General features: G+C 39.2%; 1 protein-coding gene across 2 annotated transcripts; it reads left to right on the forward strand.

Annotated features, from left to right (window-relative positions):
• Positions 1–568: 568 nt before the first annotated feature.
• plekhm2 (pleckstrin homology domain containing, family M (with RUN domain) member 2) lies at positions 569–17,740 on the forward strand. Of its 2 annotated transcripts, XM_058643113.1 has the most exons (20): positions 569–1,118; positions 3,379–3,485; positions 3,716–3,825; positions 3,947–4,046; positions 4,279–4,366; positions 4,465–4,639; positions 6,006–6,065; positions 7,406–7,694; positions 8,229–9,005; positions 9,087–9,156; positions 9,751–9,841; positions 10,104–10,168; positions 10,298–10,386; positions 10,709–10,841; positions 11,187–11,368; positions 11,764–11,829; positions 11,960–12,119; positions 12,942–13,121; positions 13,611–13,727; positions 13,863–17,740. In XM_058643113.1, exons 1-20 carry the CDS (start codon positions 1,059–1,061, stop codon positions 13,998–14,000), a joined length of 3,057 nt encoding a protein of 1,018 aa, XP_058499096.1. In that variant the 5' UTR covers positions 569–1,058; the 3' UTR covers positions 14,001–17,740. The 2 variants fall into 2 exon arrangements, with proteins under 2 accessions (XP_058499096.1, XP_058499097.1); XM_058643114.1 differs by lacking the exon at positions 6,006–6,065.
• The last annotated feature ends 1,840 nt before the right edge of the window (positions 17,741–19,580 follow it).

Genomic DNA, 19,580 nt, shown 5'->3' on the forward strand with positions numbered 1-19,580 from the left:
TTTGTTTGCCCTCCTCCCCCCCAATGAGGAGTTGTACAGCTTGATGGCCTGGGGGACAAACGAGTCCCCCAGCCTGTTGGTCCTGTACTTTGGGAGGAGCAACCTGTTGCTGAGGCTTCTGTAGCTCCTCTGGCTGCTGATGACAGTGTGCAGTGTGCAGAGGGTGGCTGGCATTGTCCAGGATGCTCAGCAGTAACATGTGAGGGCATACATTGCATATTTACAGAGATAATCTCATTTTCAAAAACAAAACACCATAGTTTATGGATTATGCTATTTAGCCATGGCCTTATAATTACTTCTGAAAACCTTCTGTTCTGGCTTTAAGTTTATCCTTGTGTCACCTAGGTGCATAAAGTACCACTGATCAACGTGTAGCAATTCATTGAGATGTATGAATCATTAAATGACACGCGGGATTTCTGATATAGCTGTGATGATTCAAAATCAAGCTTTATTATAATTATACAAGGCGTTGTTTACTTCAGCTGAATATAAACCTATCGCTTGTAATTTTTCACAGCCACAGTGGCGCGCCGCGCATGCGCACTGAGGTTTCTGGTGACGACATCGAGTCCACTTCATTTAAAGCAATAGCACAAAAAGTTAGATGTAATTTGGTAAATATCTGCGAAAGGGCAACTGATAGTGGTTAGTAGTAACCAACAATACTAGTGAAACTTAGAGTATGATGAATATAGTTGTCGCTATAAGTTTTTTTATTACTGGTTTTCAGAAGCTGCTGCTAGCGACCCCCGGCTTGATTAGCGTTCCGAAAAAGTCAAGTGGCTAAAGCGAAGCCAAGCTAACATCACATTGCTAACAGAATCTATTGTCAGAGGTCGACGTATCACGCGGTGCTTGTGGGGCGTTAATATGCCTGCTGTGAAATAGCGGTGTTGTCAAATCAACTCTGTGCGCCCAAGTGACTCCGTCGTTAGTCTGGTAGAACAGTATCATGTCAACTAGCTTAGGCGGGCGGCATTAGCATTAGCAAAACAAGATCTCTGCGTTGAGAGTCAGCTGACAACCTGCTGTAAGCTGCCAACAGACCAGTGATGGACCAACTCAAAGTAAAGGATCGTATACTGGAAAATATCTCTCTGTCTGTGAAGAAGGTAAGTCAGTCAGCACACTTTACTATTTGTGTCAGAATTTAAGCTTTTTCACACGGTTGAAGTGCTTAGAGCTTTTGATCTTTTTTGTATGTAAAGAGGTCAACTTTCAAGTCGTGTAGCGGGAGACATTACCTCTTCATTGGCGTACAAAAGGGCCTTGCCCTCACTGACATAAAGCACTATAACCTACAATTTCTCAACTCATCCTCTTGTTTTCGCATGACATGTTGTAGCTTATTTTCTAAGCATACTGAACAATAGTAGCACCAAGCCCAAGTGTGTGAGTTCACTGCGGCATGTGTTGTAAACACACCTGCATGTACACACTGCAGCATGAGTGTTAACCCAATTTGCTTTCATTTTATGGAATATTTTATATGACACACATAACAAAGTATGAATGGGTTTGTATGAATTATTTTTTTGAGCGCACAGCATCTCCTTGTCTACCTACATTGCTTTGCACTTGGGCTGTGTCAGTCCCTTGATTAATCAGTTATTAAACGGATAAGTAAGTAACATTGATGACCATTTCCATAATTCATTGGTTTGAGCGGTTTAAGAATACTCAAATAAGCTATGCTTTCAGCTTCTTCAGTGAGAATTTATAGTCACCAGTCTCTTCATTAGGTGTTTATGTACCTAATAAATTGGCCCAGTAGATTTCCTGCTGCTGTAACCCTTTTTAGCTACTGTTGCCTTTCTATTCTCTCAAATCAGTCTGTTGTTCTCCAACTACTGGCTAAACAAGGCCTTTTCACTCAGAATTGACACTCATTGCTGTGTGTAAAACTCACAACAGATCAAGCAGTTTCACTTAAGTCACCTTTCATTTCACATTGATGCTCTGAACGTCAGCAGGTTGTCTTGACCCTGTCTGTATGGGTCAAGACTATATGGGGGTTCAGTTTCAGTTTTGGGAAACAATGGTTAACATTTTCCACATTTCTTGACATTATGTGGGCCAAACAAACATTCATTATATTAATAGGAAAAATAATCTAATGTCTAATTAGTACAGTGAGGTCAGTGCAGTGTCTTACTTCTTTAATCCAAATTGTCTCCATTTAACCATTCCAAATCCACTGCACCACACTGAATGTTAGGCCTTCATGAAAGTACACAGTGTTTAACTCAGACAAACATTGCTTAGTCAAATGATTCCAGTTTGACAAGATACCTACAGTGGAGTTCATCCAGAGAGGAAATGTTACTGCTGTAGCAAGTTCTTGTAGATTTTACTCTTTTTGCCAGCACACCAGGTTTGGTGTGACTATAAAAAGTTAAAAGTGGCACCTATAAGTTATTAATTACATCAACATCCGTTCAATAAATGCCCCTTTATTATACTGTCTTTTAATTTGAGGGGGCAAAAAAGTATAGCAATAATAACAGTAATAATAATAATACATTTTATTTGTATGTAATGCAAATACAATGCAAAATGCTTAAAAATACTTGGCTCGCCTCCAACCCAAAGACACCAGCAGTGCTTGTATCTTCCCTGTGACAATCTGTCAAACCTGTGCTGTAGCCTGTTAGGTTTCCTTCTTCTTTCCTGGGTTTATTGCATTTATTCTGGCTCTAAGCTGTAAAACTGAAATACAAGTGGTATGTGTTTGTGAACACTGAAATCACACTGGATTTAGGTCAAGAACATTCCACTGATTTGCCCTTAAGTCCTAGGTTATTTTGAATCTATGTTCTACTGTGAGATGTCTTGTCACATTATATTCTGCTGTTCACCCCATATCAATGTAAACAACATTATGCATGTTAAATTACTTGTTATTTTTAGTTATTGCACTGTTTTATATCCAGAGTGCTGGAGTATAGAGCAGAAGCAACAATATGGCTTCATCATTAGATTTATTAAAGACAGAAAATAGCTACTCAAGTGCTGTTTCAGGGAAGGCTTGTTTGCATAAAAATAAATTCATAACAGCCATTACTGCATGCGTTCAAAGGCTCCCTCACCAATATGCCTGATTGCCAGAATAATGCCATAGTAGAGGTAACTGTGCTCACAGCAAAAATTAGAAATGGGCAATGAAGTTATCCCACCATTAATTTTACATACAGTACCAGTCATGAGTCCAACCTTGCTGTATAAGAAATGCATTTAAATTGGTGTAATTCAAAAGTACATCTCCTGTGTTCAATTTTCTATTACAATCATCTGTGTAAAAGAGACATTGTAGCAATGATGTAACAAGCAATTCAAATGGATCAATAATGTTGCAATATCTGTTGTCTACAGTTGCAGAGCTATTTTGCAGCCTGTGAAGATGAGACTCCAGCTATCAGGAATCATGACCGGGTCCTGCAGCGCCTCTGCGAACACCTTGACCATGCTCTGCTATATGGGTAAGTGGCTCATTGCAAGTATATTTTGCACTGCAATGAGGAGATTTGCTTATTTAATTCATTCCAAAAGTAAGTTCTCTAATATTAACTGTCACAAATGCTTTTTAGCAATACTGACAGTGTTTAAACGCAAGTTAGAAACATCTTTTTCAAGCTTTTATTGATTAATTTGCTGAATTCCCCTTAAGGACTCAGGCATGTGATATTGTTGACTGTTTTCACCACTGCAGGCTACAAGACATCTCCTCAGGCTACTGGGTTTTAGTCCTTCACTTCACCAGGAGAGAGGCTGTCCGCCAGATAGACGAGCTTCAGCACATAGCAACCAACCTTGGTCGAAGTGAGACATCTCTCATATAGTTAAACATGCTCATGCGTACAAGACTAAAGCATCAGAAATAATAGTAATTCAGTGATTCATGTTGACTATGTAGAAAAGAACCTTTCTCTGCTCTGTTCAGGCCGTGCGTGGTTATACCTGGCATTGAGTGAGAGCTCTTTAGAGAGCTACCTGCGCCTCTTCCAGGAGAACCAAGGATTACTGCACAAGTATTATTTCAAGTAAGTCGACCAGTAATCCTGATCTCGATTACATGATTGAAAAAAACATTCAGACAACTTAAAAGAAGATCGAGTGTTTACCAAGAATCACTTGCTTCAGTTCTTCTGCTGGAGAACAAATTGATTTAGCGTCACATATCCCATGAATATTTTTTTAACATTGCTTGTGTGTGGTTATTGTATGTCTATGTCACACACAAACATGGTCTTAAGTGATTTCCTTCTCTTTTAGGAATGCACTGGTCTGCAGTCATGACCACCTCACACTCTTCCTCACACTGGTGTCTGGCCTGGAGTTCATTCGTTTTGATCTGGAGCTGGTATGCGTTATTTTCATTACAATAACATTACTGTTGCAATTCAAATGTTAAAAATAGCAACACGTCAGTAACATTCTTGTCTTGGTTCTACTTGTCAGGATGCGCCCTATTTGGATGTGGCCCCCTACATGCCAGAATACTACAAACCCCACAACCTGCTGGACTTTGAAGAAAGGCTGCCCAGTTCAGACAGCTTGTCATTGCACTCCTTTACTTCCCTCACATCCACCAACCTGGAGTGGGATGACAGTGCCATAGCCCCTTCCAGTGAAGGTAAGGTGCACTCTTACCTTCCAATTTAAGAAGAGGGTCATTACTTACTAGTAGGGCTGGGCAATATGGCCAAAAAATAAAATCCCAGTTTTTTTTTATACCAGATCCAATTTTCGATTTTAATCATTTTTTTTTTTTATAACTACTAAATACAAAATAATTATTATATTTATTATTATAATTATGCAAATGAATGACATTCTTCACACACACACAAAGGAGTGTCTCGTGACTTGTAAAGCAGTTGTTTTCAGTGTCAGTTAATTAAAAACCTTTTTTTCAGTACGTCCTCCATGACCGGAGCACAGACTCTGGAATGCAATACAGCGGCAGTGTGATGCTTAAATATTGAGATTTTAGACATTTCCCTGGTAATTGTCGGAGATTAACCCACGTTTTTAGGATTGTTAAGTCTTTTTTAACTGATTTACAGTTCGGCAGTGTTCAGCTTGATCCTTGTGTCGGAGGTCTCCGGAGCACAGACTCCGTCTGATACAGTCACATACAGCGGCAGTTTATGCAGCTCGCCGCTCGCCACCCTAAGTCTTTTTTAACTGATTTACAGTTCGGCACTGTTCGGCTTGATCCTTGTGTTGGAAGTCTCATCCTGTGACGGCACTCTCGCAGTTTTCTGCACACGCTGCCGTGTTGATATTGTCAGAGAACTAGTGGGGGAGAGTAATGGAGCGGAGGGAACAGGAGCTGAGTGAGCGCAGTAAAAAGGAAAAATCGATTTTCATTTTTTTAACATCGTCCAAACAAATGCATCCGATTTCGATTTAAAATCCATTAATCGCCCAGCCCTACTTACCAGGTGTTACAATCATTAGGTCTCAAACTAGCAGTTGATTATTAATGTCCAGTCACAGTGTTCCTACTCTATAAATTAGCCACAATTAATCTAGTGTTACTGTTTGAAATTACTCTAATCTGGACAACTACCATTTACATGTTACTTTGCTGCTTTATGACCATACAGGATTCAAAAAACATTTTTTAATGTGGACTGGAGCTGTACAGTGATGTCAAGCTAATGGCATGTGGAAGCAGAAGTGGGGTTGATTCTGGCAGAATGTTATGACTCAGAAACACCAAAGTGCATTTTATCAAATGGATCGCGTGGTGTGCTGAGGCTGGTGGTTACAGAATGTTCTCACTGGGGTGATTGCAATGCCCAGTGCATGCTTTCCCCATAACTCTCCACAAAGTACTTAGTCAGTTCCCCCATTTTAGTTCCCATTTGTCTATTTCTCCATCGATTCAGTTATTTTGAGTGACAAATTTCATGTTGTTTTTAATGCCATTCTCTGTGTTTCCTCTCTCCACCACATCTCTCTAATGCTGAATGTTATCCCTCCTTTTTTAGATTATGATTTTGGTGACATCTTCCCCGTGTTGCAGTCATTGCCAAGTGCAGACTGGGAAGGTGGGACATTGGTCAACCCCTCCCCCTCCATCCCTCTTTATTTCTTTATTTCTTTCTCTCTCTCCCTCCCTTGTGGCATGGTCCCCCCACAGCTTGTGCTTATTTCATGCTGGGTGCTTTAGCCAGTAACTAGACATATTAATGAAAATGCATCTCTTTGGCTGGTTCCTAGTGTAAAAAGTACCTTAATGTTTGAAATATGGAAGGTATGTGCGTCTGGATCTAAAGTCACATGACTAATTACTGTGTGACTGGATTTCATGAATGTTAAATAGGAAGCCTTTAGCTTAACTGCAAAGTTCACTTGAACCTACTGTGTGTGAACATGAATGTTAAATAACATTGTCCGCAGTGTTGGGTTGGTACATGAGAACTGTTCTGTCTGTCTGCATGTGTTTTATATTTGTTTTGGGAATGAGCCTAACTGACTCTTACTTGGCCTTGTTATTCACATCATGATAAACACCTGAAGCTTCTGATATTCACCTTGTCCAGTCCGTCTCCAGTACACTGCGTATCTGCTTGTCTTTGTCATGTTTTTGTAATGTCTTCTCCTTCAGTATGATGTGTGGCACTGGCTTAGGTTTATCTCAACTGTTGTTAAGGGTAACATTCAACAATAGTTGGTAACATTTCAGCATCTCTTTGCAGTAATCTTTTATCTTGTTGATTACACTTGACTCGGATACCCAGCTTTCTGGCTTAACTTTGTATGTTTCTTTCTAGTTCTGTTGAAGACATGGAGACATACTGTAGTTATGGTTGAAGAAACAGCATAAAGTTGACAGTGGGTAATTTCAAAATTATTCAGTAAGTTCTCAGTGACTTGGTCAATGACATCTTATAATTAATGACATATGATTCATATTTTAGTATGAGTAAGTAAGAGTAAGAAAGCGCTTCATTGAAATTAGTATTGCATCTTCTGAAAACTGTACTTGTTGTGCATGACCCATCTCTAGAAGTTGTGTCTGACCTAGGCCTGTGCCACTGCAAAGAAAGCTGCTGCCTCTCTGACCCTGCCAAAGAAATACAGACACACCGCAGACTCTAACATTTGTGTGTGATGTTGATGAAGGAGAACACTAAGTTTTGGTGATCTTGTCTCACTGGTCATCTCTTTGATTCTGATGGAACTACATACACATGTACTGTACTCTAAATGTGTAACTTTAGAAACATTTATCTTTTCAAGTCAAACTTTTTTAATATTGTACAATTGTTGTTCCAGTGAGACGGAAACAAAACTTAAGTGTTTTTCTTCAATGATATAGAAGTAAATGTTGGCAACTGCTGCATTGACATTAAATATATGTCTTTTCTGTGGCTCTTGATAATAGAGGGTGACCTGACTGACCAGGCCAGTTGCCCACGATCCAGTGGATCTGATCCCCAAACAGTCATAAGTGACACAGTGATCCTTCCTGCTAGCATGGTCAAGGTGAAGGTAGTAGCCTATCCCTCTCCACACAGCCCCACATTCAGACACAACCCCTTCAATGAAGACTCAGACACCAACACCACCAACACCTCAGCTGATGTCACACCAGTTCATGTAGCCAGCCGCTACAACGCCACCACAACTGGAGATGACACAGAGATCGGCAACAATGAGCTGGAGGTCATCAGGTACAGTAGCTACAGCTCCCAGTTAAGTCGAGATACGGTTGCAGCTTTAATATGCCACTTCATTGTCTTTGTCCTACTATATAAGCACTAGGAGGGAATCGATTTTGGTGCTAGGTGGTGATATGTCCCCTTCAGTTTGTTAGTACAGGTTTAGCTGGCTGCTTCTTGTTAGCATAACTAGTTCCACTCCATTGCTTTCTTCCATTTGTTAACTAACTGTGTAAATATTTAATTCTTTAGGCTGCTGCAGCATAAAGTTGGTCTCTTTATCAGTCCAAAAATACACTGCTCTGTTTTTTGCCATGCTTTTCTCACTGTTGTCTTCTTCTTCATGCTGGCCTCTTCTATTATTTTCATGCATTTACATATTTTGACTGAACTTGTGCATCCAGTAGCAATTTGAATCCCAATTTTATTATCTGGGTGTGTTAGTCTGCCTTTGAGAAATTGAAAACATACTGAATGTATCTGCAGAGAGGAGCAACTTTCTTATTTAGAACTTGGGAAACACAGCTAACCACTGTGTCCTTCCAGGATGGCCAGAAGAAGGAAACCAGCCAAGAAGAGACGAGGGAGGGGCTCTACAGATTCCAGTGGCAGCATCCATAACTCCATCTCTTCTGATCACATGGAAATGGCCACGGAGGATGTGGATTCATTAAATTGCACTGTAATTCATGTGGATGGTGAAGAGGAGTTGAGCAGAAGCAGGTTGGGATCAGAGACTGTGGAGGAGGGAGAAGAGGAAGGGGTAGAAGACCTTCTGCGCCTCCCAGAGATGACCGACACCTCCATGGACAATGTAGGCCAACCCCTCTGTGACGTCATGGATCGTCTTAATGGGGCTTTAGATAAGGAGGCAAGCTGGGAGCACCCGGAGGAGGAGGAGAAAAGTAGTGACCATAGACCCAAGGAATCTACTCAGCAGCCCTTTCGAGAAGACTCAGAGTGTAAGCCTCCTGACCCAGTACCAGGGGAGACGCCTCACTCTCCTCTGGTCAATGGCCACGAATTTATGCAGGCCTCTGCTCCGACCAAAGACTTATGCTGCTTTACCCCCGTCAGTCCAGACTCTGCTCCCACAGGTGGTGGCCACAATGACACTACAGAGCAAAGCCAATCAAAGACTGTTTCAGGTTGCTTTGAAGATGAGGGAGAAGCAAAAGCGCTTACAGGACAGGAGCACCTCATGAAGAAGGAGAAGGGAGATGTCCAAGGAGAGGAAACTGACATGAATACATTTGATGAGCAAACACAAGTACAAGAGGAGAAGCTCAGTCCCTCAGAAAGTTCTCACCCTGCAGAGTTTAAGTATGATGTTTATCCAAAAGACCCAGTTGCTATTGAAATGTTATTAAGCATGCCTAATGGTCTTCACTTTTGATGTTTCAGGGTGGACAACAATCACTTGCTTCTTCTCATGATCCATGTATTTAGAGAAAATGAGGAGCAGCTCTTCAAGGTGAAAACACAGAAAGTCATTATTTTAATCAATTGAAAGTATGTATGTATATATATGTATTTTGGGGAGGAAATGTGAAAGCATCAGGCATTTGTTTTCATTGCGCCATTGGGACATTATTATTTTATTATTAAGGACAGATTTCAGACTGGTATGAGAGCACTGTGGTCATGCTTTATTAAATAGGCCTGTTTAAAGGAAATTGATGATCGTGATGATTGCTTACATTTTTAAGCCTGCTATGGTGTCATACTACGTACGTTATTACATGTTTGTAGTCTGTTGCTCACTGGAAGTGTTGCAATGCTCAGTTTGTCAGTTCTCATTTCACTGCTTTTACTGAGGCTTTTAGTTGTCTATCTGTATGATAGTCACGCTTTTCACAGTCGCCAAACTGTGAACACAAACGCAGATGTATCAGAATTTAAATTGGTTTGGTAAATGATAAAAACCTAAATCTGCTGATGAATTCAGAGTTTCTAATGTACAATGTGACTTTAGAGTTGTAGTCTTTCTGCTGTATTATTTTGTAGTTGCATGATATGATCTACAATTCAGTCCCAGTGAGTGATCGGAGTTATTTTGTGTTTTCAGATGATGAGGATGAGTACAGGCCACATGGAAGGTGACCTGCAGCCACTTTACCTGCTCCTCACTGACTGTTACATCTACCTACTAAGAAAGGGTAAGTTGCAAGACTCCAATTTTGTGAGTTTTTATTTAAGGAGTAAAAATGTAAATTATTTTCATTATTACATGCACTGTTCAAACAACCCACTAGTTTCTAATTTTGAAAGATCTCAGGACATCTGGGGTGATTTGTTAAGGTGTATGACAAATTAACCAGGTCACAACCTGGGCAGCTGATCAAAATTCATATTTTAAGGACTACACATAAAAGTATTCACAAGGCAGAAAACAGGATTGATTTGTGATTTTCTTCCCAGGTGCTGCAGAGAAGCCCTACACAGTAGAAGAAGCTGTTTCTTATAATGAGTTGGACTATCTTTCAGTAAGTGCATGTACAACAAGGGCTCGTCATTGTCTCTCATTTTTCAACACCTTTGGCTGGTGATGTTAATTGTTTATCTGCACTCAAGATGACACATGACAAACAAGTTATGATTTTGTTCTCCTTTAGGTGGGCCTTGATCAGCAGACTGTGACAGTGGTTTGCATAAACCGGCGAAGGAAATTCCTGTTGGACACCGCTGATTGCTCACTGACTATGTAAGTCTACCCTTATATCTTTGTCTGATGTTTTGTCATCCTCTGACTCCACGTCGCATAAGACAAATATTATTCTGATATTCATAGCATCTAACCTTGTTTCATTAATATGTCTCTCAGAGAAATGCAAATTGTATTTGAGTCCCTGTGCAAAGAGGCAACAGGCACACAAAATCTCAACTACTCTGTCTTATGTGTTTGGAACCCAGTGTGACCTGTAGAATTATTGTTTTTGTATTTTTCTATTCCAGCCATAATAGGCTATTAAAAACTATTGGTGTGCTTTTTAAGAGTGATAACACTGTCTTCTTCTTAAATACAGCTGGTTCCTATCTGTTCTCAAGTCGGCCATGGTAAAGGGCTGTCGTGAGCCACCTTACCCCTGTGTTCTGACTGACGCTACCATGGAAAAACTGGCTCTCACTAAGTTTGTCTCCCAGGAATCGCACTGTGAGGTAAATAGTTACTCCAGTAAATAGAAGAAGGGAACACTCCTGTAAAATGGCAACATGTGTTATGCCATTTTTGCATCCTTGCCGAAGCTAGTCTTTGTCAAACATGACTCTTGACAGCTGTAACCACTCCTTTATGCTTTGGACTAACGTCTGCTGAAACTAATGTTTTCATAATCCCATTGAGATTGCAAATCTCTTTTCCAAGAGCGTCCAGGCCCTTGATGTTGATGATTGTACTGACTAGAAAATGTTTTATAGCTGTGACATTGCTTGTCCTTTGACTAGTTACTTATTCTTTGGTTGACTCACAACACTGATAATCTAATGCTTACATTGTTTTTCAAGGTATCAGAAGTATCTATCCACCTCTATTCATTGGTCCACTGGGAGGATCCAATGGACATGACTTTGTCTCCACAAAGTGGCATACCAAGCTCCAGAATTACCAAGGAAGGGATTGTGCAGTACCGCTCTGGAACCACCTACCTGGGCAAAGAGCTGTGGAAAAGCTGCTACCTTGTTCTCAGGTAAGTGAAGGTCAAACAAATCAGTCCATAATTATCATTAATATCCATCCTCCCATCTACTGTATTGTCATTGCTGCTTATTCTCTGAAGGTTGTAGTTTGAGCCTGGCATTCATATTTTATTTTAAATATTAATGTCATTGGTACCTATACAATATACTACTACAAAACATTACATAAAAAAAACCCAACATGTCAGACTTCTCCCTAAAGTGTGCCGAGTGCCAAAAAGTGCAGAAAACATTCAGAATAATCGATCTCTAATAGTCATCATTACATAGCAAATATTGTTGATATTAAATTAAAAGCATATTTGTATAATTGTAACTGTGTAATATTTGTGCCATATATTCAGCTTTTCAGAATAATATAATGGATTATCCTCTTTTCTGGCAGCAATGGGATTCTTTACCTGTATGCAGAAAGAACTGATGTGATACCTCTTCAGTCAGTCACCATGGGGTAAGCGCCATGTGTTTGAAAGATGAAAATAGAGATGGTTAATCTGATGACAATTTCACTGTCCCAAACATTAAACAACTCTGAGCTCAATGATGATCGCTGCTATATTTTCATGTGCATTACTGAACAGAGGAGAGCACTGTGGAGGCTGTCGGCGCTCAAACAGCACAGAGCGCCCCCACGCCTTCCATGTCATCCTAACAGAGCGTCCACCACTGGAGCTCAGCGCCAACAATGAGCAGGACATGGCTGAATGGATGCAGTTGCTCTGTCAGTCTGTCTCTAAAGGGGTGAGGAGGTTCACACAACATGTCACACTATTTCTACTGCACCGCTTATCTCAATAAAGAGGGAAATGGTGATGAGTGTCACAGGGTCTGTTCAGCCGTGCACAGAATGTCACACTAACCCTATATAATTTTGTTTCATTCATTATCTATGTAGACTACATAGATAAGGCCAGTCTTTGTTATTGTTATTATTGTAACAAGTAGCAGTATTTTTAATTCAATATTTTTCAACATTATTGCCATTATTTGCAAAGTAACTGGCAATTAACAAAAATAAACAGTCTTGAGATTGGGCTTCACTCATCCTGTAAAAATAACACTATAGACGTACAGCTACCAAAAATCACAGATCAAAGAAAAGTAAAACAAGACGGGGGAGAATAAACAATATCAGACAGTTTCAGACAGTTCTTAGATTGTTAACATAGGCTGTAGATATTTAGCTGTAGTTGGGCAGTCAAGAATTCCATTGTGTAAATGTGTTGTAAATGTGTAAAAGACCATTTAAAATAATGTGCACAAATGTCTTTAGTTTAAATTTGAAGCAAAGTCGAGCTGGATTGGCTTTCCTTACAGCTTTCTATGTGAAGTGTCCATAAATAAATAAACCTCATCAATAAGCCCCTGTGTACAGGCTCGGTGCCTGTAGGCACACTGATTAGGATTTTGTTAGAGCAGTTGTTACTGCTGATGTTCGTTGTTCGCAGGACGCTTCAGGTTTTAACTTGTGTTGGTTCTTTTATGCACAAAATCAATGTGTATTAATTAAAGGTACATTCTTGTAAACAAGGTAAAATAAATCATGTCATGTTTTCTCACCAGGTCATCCCTCAGGGTGTGGTCCCTACTCCATGTATTCCATGCTGCCTGGTGGTGACAGACGGGAAGCTGCTAACTTGCCATCAGGACTGTCAGACGAGTTTCTTCCGCTCTCTGGGCAGCGTTGATATCTGTGATATCACCACCGTCAACCTGGAGGCCGACAAGGAGTACTGTGTCATTGTGAGTAATGCTCAGTGTTGATTTAATATATGATTTTATATTAGTTATTTGTTATTTCTATTAATGTGTCAGCTCTATACATGCCCAGCAGTAACTGTATAATATAATATAATTTAATTCTGTGTTGTTTTGATAACAATCACACAATCTAGATTCCAATTGAGTCCTTAAAGAGGCTTCAGCACCATGGTAAGATCATGTAAATTAGATGTTTCCATTCTAAGAAGGGACCCAATCCTCATTACGTTACAAGACAGGATTATTCTTGTTTTTTATACTGTACTAACCTGAGTGAATGTAAAAGCTTTGCTCTACTGCTCTGGTTAGAAAAGATGCTCTATTTGCCCAAATATAAGAGCGTTGTTTTCTGAAAGTTAGGTCTGAAATGGAGGGAGTACATCTATTGCATCTACTATATTACATATTCTTGTGATTATCTAATGTTTATGACTTTCAACGTAAGTAGTTTTCCCTCTGTTTTGTTGTTAGGAGTTTACGGCGGATCGGGCCTATTTCCTTCCGCCCTGGGTTTTATACTTCAGCAGCTGTGGAGAGAGAGATCGGCTGTTGCAGACATTAGACGACATATGGAAAACCATTTTCCAGGTCCGAACATAAAGAGTGGACAGTCATTGTCAAATGTTTCAGGGAAAACACAGTGAAACAGCAGTAACTGCAATATTACTGTCAACAACCTTGCGGACCAACCCTCATATCATTTCTCTCCTCACTTGTACACAGGTCGACCTTCCCCACAGAGAAGTGTGTGATCCGTCAGTGCAGAAGCGTTGCAGTGAGGCTCTCAGTCTGATGAAGAGCGCCTGGCAGAGGGCAGACAGTCTGGCCCGAGGCAGAGCCCAGCGCGAACCCTGGTGCTGATGGACACACTCACACATGCACACACATGCACACACATGCTCACATTTGCTTACCGAACTATCAGAGAAACGACCTGTGGAAGTACTAATGCGTATTGGACATCACATTAAAAGGAGACATTCTCTCTTCAAATGAAATGAAGAGAGATTCGTAGATTGACAATGAATTTGATTTGATTCTGCTGATGCATGATCATTATTCTGTTTCTCAGACAGCGCAACAGTGCAGAATAAAACGTTTCCATTTAAGGTATCACATGATGTGATACAGGTATATAGTAAGGGTGATAATAGATGCACAACATGCACAGTTGAGTTGAGTGATGGGGGAGTTTTAAATGAATGAGCAGTACATCTTTTACTCAGAAGTACTGCCTGTTGAAGTATCTCGCGTTTGCTTTGAGAATTCAGCCTCCACAAAGTAAAATTATACATTTTAAATCCAGCAATGAAGTAAGTGTTTCCTCTTTTCCCTCATGACCTTAAGTCTCTGAAAAAAACGTTTCCAGTTTCTCTGCTCAGTGTGAGGACATGAGTATTGATGAATTTTTTATTTAAAAACATGTTTTAATGCTTCTTGTAATATAGTACGTAAACTATACCAAGAAAGCCATACATGAAGGGAGCAGATGCTGCTCTTTTGCAATGTGGAAAAGTTCACACTCCTTGCCTTGCACACGCACATGCAGACGCTTTTGTTACTTTACAAGACGTTATACTGTACACCAACATATAACTATGGAGCAAATGTACAGCACTCTTTAGTATGAACACATAATCACTACTAGGGTGTGTTCTAATGCCTCATACCTTTTCAATGAAATATTCTCTCGTCCATGTTGTTCAATAAATTAGCCTAACGGAAGGAAGAGGACCGTAGTGTGAAGTATGTCTGGATAATTGTAGTGTTACATGTTTATATATATTTATCTCACATCCATCTACACCGGTTTAAATGTTGTCCGTCAAACTATCAGGAAATGCAACAGACTTGCCTTTTTGCTCCACTCTTCAGATGAGCGGAGGCTTCCATGCAAACTTGCACATTGTTTTTGCTTTTTGCTTTTTTTAATGGTACCACTTTTGTTTTGTGTTTGTAATATCTAACGCTCTATGAAATTTCCATTTTAGAAGAAAGAGTTGGCTGAGAGGTGATTGCCTTGGTGTAGACATTTGTCTCTGCATTATCAGATTTATAATTATAATTGCCTTGACCCATTGTGAGCTACAAGAGTTTTAGCTTACACCTGTGGTTGGCGACATCTTACTGTGAGATGTGGCCACTTTACGAGCTCTGAGACATTAGTCTATGAAATCCTCTTCAGCATTAGTCAGCCATAAGTGATGTAGGACCATGGCTGTGGTTTAATAGTCTTTAAAGTCAGAGCAAGTGCATCACCCATAAAATAATCTAATATTAAAGTGTCATTTGTTATTAGAAATTCAAATTGTTTTAAATTAAGCCTTTTTAATTTCTCTACGAATCCTTGTCATTGGGCGATAATGCATGTGTTAAAATCTGTCTCTTAACAGTGATCAGAGACTTAAACTGCTGCTGTATGACGAAAAGTGTGGCTTATTTTTTTTGCAATGACAATATTGTATGAAATAGCCATTTTGGTTCGTCTAATCTAAATGAAGCACTGTTTGTCTATTTAGGAGTTGCCTTACACTGAATTATGTGACAGACTGCACTGTCTGGGACAGGCAAACTGTCCTCTTAACTAATGTTGTGGTTGTTGGAACAGGTCACAAACATGTTTTATGTATTGATGGGAAACCAATCCCCACCAGGTGATGCATATTCAACAAAGTAAGGTGTCAAAAATATTGTTGGTAAAAAGAAAAAATACCAAAACAAAGGCCCTGAATAGGTTCACGGTATCAAAAACGTCCCAGTGATACACACAGTATAATATCACGTACTCATATGTTGATACAAACGTCTGTCTCTCTCAGTCACACTGTCACTTATATTACTTCTGTTACTTATAGCATTACTCCGTGCTTTCAGGCTTTCAAAGTGACACTTGGCCTCATCTTCTGCTCTTTTTCAAAGAAATCTAATCTCAGGTGAAAAAGGTACTTCACATCCAAAACCTTAAAGAGTCACCGTGTGTTGTTATTTTTAAAATTGCTGTTTTTTCTAATTCATTTCTTTTTTTTAATCAAATTTTCTACTTTTGTTCCTCCAATATTCCACACAACATTATGAAGTTATTTTTGCACACACACAGAAGAGCAAAATGATACCATTAGTTGGAAAAGTTTTTATTTCAGTGGGCTCCAAAATAGGACTGGGATGTTTTTTGTGTGTTTAAAATCCTCTCTGTCGGTGGGTTCATTTTTCACTAGGGAGGGGACAGTTGCAATAGTTGGGCTAACTTGAAACATTCATTGGTTTATCATTGAAAAAAACAAGTGCTTAGACCTATGAAGTGTGTAGTTTGAGCAGTGTTTTTGAATGTTGGACATTGCTGGCCAATGATGGATGACTTTTTTTCAGTCCTACTTTGGAAAAGAGCGATTTTTGATTCTGTCCACAAATGTAAACCGCATGTAATATTTATGTTTGCTAGGTTTCATGAACTGTAAATATAGCACTAATTGAGTATAACATACCATGAATTTGCATATATATATATATATAAAAAGCGGAGCATGTTCAGAGGTTGTTTTCTTTTTTACTGTTCATATTGGTAATGGATGTGCAAAAAAGCCTTTGTGTTTGGACAGCCTAACTGAATAAACTGAACAAAAAAAACTGTGGCTCCTGTGGTGAAACACGTTCACTATGTGCCACAATCGTCCCAATAGTGGCTAAAATCACTGGATCAGATATTGAAAATATTGATATTGACAGAGATTGTTGATCTGTTGAGAGTCTTATTTTTCGACATATGTGTTGTGGGCAATGTTTGCTATTGTTGCACTTCCCCCAGTCACCAGTAGAGGTCATATATACCCTAGTTTTTTTGAAGGCACTTAACAGACGTGTGGGTTCTAAACAGAAGTGTGTATGAAATGGAAGTAGTTTGTCATGCATGCAAAACTTTTAAGATGCTTATTTTCTGTATGAGTATTATTACCTGTTATTTGTATCCATGTAAACCACTTATGTATGTGGAGCTTGTTTTCACACATGATTCTGTTTGATTCAGCTTAGTTCGACATACATGACTTGAGGGGACATTGCATTGACTTACATTCATTTCAGGAGACTTACTCTAACCTTAACCATAATTACTACTGGCCTAATCCTTACCCTGACCTTTAACCTTACCCTAATCTCAACCTAACCTTAAAACATATCTTCACCTTAAAATGTAGAGTCCCCATAATGTGACTGTGTAAACAGGTCTAGGTCCCCACAATATTAGTAATACCTGGACACACACACACATTTGTGCTTCATTCATAGTGAGGACTAATCTCTAATACTTTTAAAGAAGTGAGGACCATCCGAAATGTCCTCACTCCACATGCTTAATATGACTTTTTGGTCCTCACAAATTCACAAATACAATAACACACACAAACAATATGAAAAAGCCTGACCTCAACTGCCAACCTCCAACACTGGCTGAATAATCCCTGCAACCTTTCTCCAAAAACCCTTTGAATGTAATAATATTGTTTCATGTATCCTTTTCTGTTCTGGCTCCACATTTATTGTTTTTTATTTTATTTGCACTAACTTGTACAGCTGTTAATTACTGATAAACCTCTACCACCGCCTTTGCAGGGATAAGTGCCTCGCTTAAACCCTTGTTGACAAAATATGTTGAGATATTGATTTAAACCCAGTGATTTATTTCATTATGTAAAGGGAGGAAAATCGTGAAATTAATTTTTTTCATTTGATTTATGTCCAAGATCTTTTCTTAGTTTTGCCAAAGCAAAAGCAAATATGTTTACCAAGCTGTGTCCTCAGGGGATAATCATTCGTAATGGAGTCATTATGAGTTTAGACCACAGTGCGAGTGCTACAGAAATTGGAATTTGAAAAGGTGTAGAAACCACTGTCTCTCTCTTTCTTCTCCTTTTGCTCTTGGTGAGATATTTTTAAAGCAGACAGATAAGACAACATCTAAGACAGAGCAGAGCAGTAAATGTCCACGGCCTCTTGTCGTCGTCGTCTCTCAGCTCCTGCTGTGAGATGATGTCACAGTGAATCATTCATGTTATTGATTTCTGCTGAATCAATAACATGAATGATTCACTGTGACATCATCTTATTGTTCTCATTTGATTAGCAGAATAATGCCACCTCGGATATTTCTTGTGGTTTCACCAAGCCAGTGACGTTCATCTGCCTCCTTGTTTCAAGAATAAGGAAGATCATGTCAAGACATTTAAAGTAGAAAAGAAGGAGCTGCTCATTGATGCTCTGCAGTAATGGAGGAGACTCCTGCAGGAGGCATGAACAGATTCTCTCACGTAGAGTTCAAAGCTTACGGAGACCACAAGATCAGACTGGAACAGAAAGCACAGTTAAATTATATGGTATTATTAAGGGAAGTGAGTGCAATGTAACAATAGTGAAGTCACTCCTGTTATCAGAGTGTGACTCAGCTAATGGTAGGAACATCAAGGTAAAGAAGGAAAGATGCTGTCGGATAAACAAGTTTAATAAAGAGTTGAAAAAAGTGCGAGTAGCTCAGACACAGAACTGCACCAGATCCAGTGTTTCATCCAATCCACCAAATAGTAAATGTTTGACTGAATTAACAGCACACTGATGATCCAATTCTTCTGAAAACTATGATGCCTGCCTCCTGTTTATTCACTTCAATTCAATTTAATTCATCCTTATTTATCAGGGACAATGCAGTGAGACTTAAAGTGTATCTGATGCACTGCACATAGAGTATATAGCGGTTTGCAACTCCTGTCCCTCACTTCAAGATCATACAAACATGTGTGTCGAGTCATCTTTGTTACACAAAAAAATGTTCCCCACAAAACCAATCCAAGACTTAAGACACTGAATATAAAGTCAGTGACAAACAGTAAAGATCTTTCATTTGAAACCTTTTGTACGTATTAAAGGACAAAAGTAGATTTTTTTTTTTGTAAATTATGTCAATTCGGATTCAAATTAAGATGTTGAAGATGCCACGATATACTGAGCTTTTACTCATTTATCATAATGTAACACTATATGTTATTGCTATGTATGTAGCCTACGCCACACGATACATGGAGCAGCCATGTACTAGTGCCTTTCCATTCATTCTATTCTTCACCTCCAAAAATCTGCTGTGATCTCTTATGAAAATGTGAGGTTAAGTGATTTCTGTGTGATTTAGAACTTTATTTTAATAGATGTATTTATGGATTTATTATCATTGCAAACATGTTGTCAATTGCAATTGACCATTAAAGTGTATATAGCCCCCCCCCGCAACATTTATTTCAGTGTTTATTGTGTTTATTATGTCCTCTGCTCAAATGTCTGCCTCAAATCTAAGTATTTAAGTAAGTATTTGCAGTTCTGTATTTCATTGGTGTTTTTTTTTTTGCTTCCCTTCATTTACTTTGCCGTTCTTCCCAGTTTTCTAATGCAATTTTAACCACT

This window comes from Solea solea, chromosome 11 (genome assembly GCF_958295425.1).
Source record: "Solea solea chromosome 11, fSolSol10.1, whole genome shotgun sequence".
NCBI classification, from domain to species: Eukaryota; Metazoa; Chordata; class Actinopteri; order Pleuronectiformes; family Soleidae; genus Solea; species Solea solea.

Bases quoted from the DNA above. Each gene is read 5' to 3' on its own strand.
- plekhm2 (XM_058643113.1), top strand. From the start codon at position 1,059: ATGGACCAACTCAAAGTAAAGGATCGTATACTGGAAAATATCTCTCTG. The intron at 4,047-4,278 runs GTAAGTCGACCA...CTTCTCTTTTAG, and splicing joins CTGCACAAGTATTATTTCAA to GAATGCACTGGTCTGCAGTC. The intron at 6,066-7,405 runs GTGGGACATTGG...TCTTGATAATAG, and splicing joins GCCAAGTGCAGACTGGGAAG to AGGGTGACCTGACTGACCAG.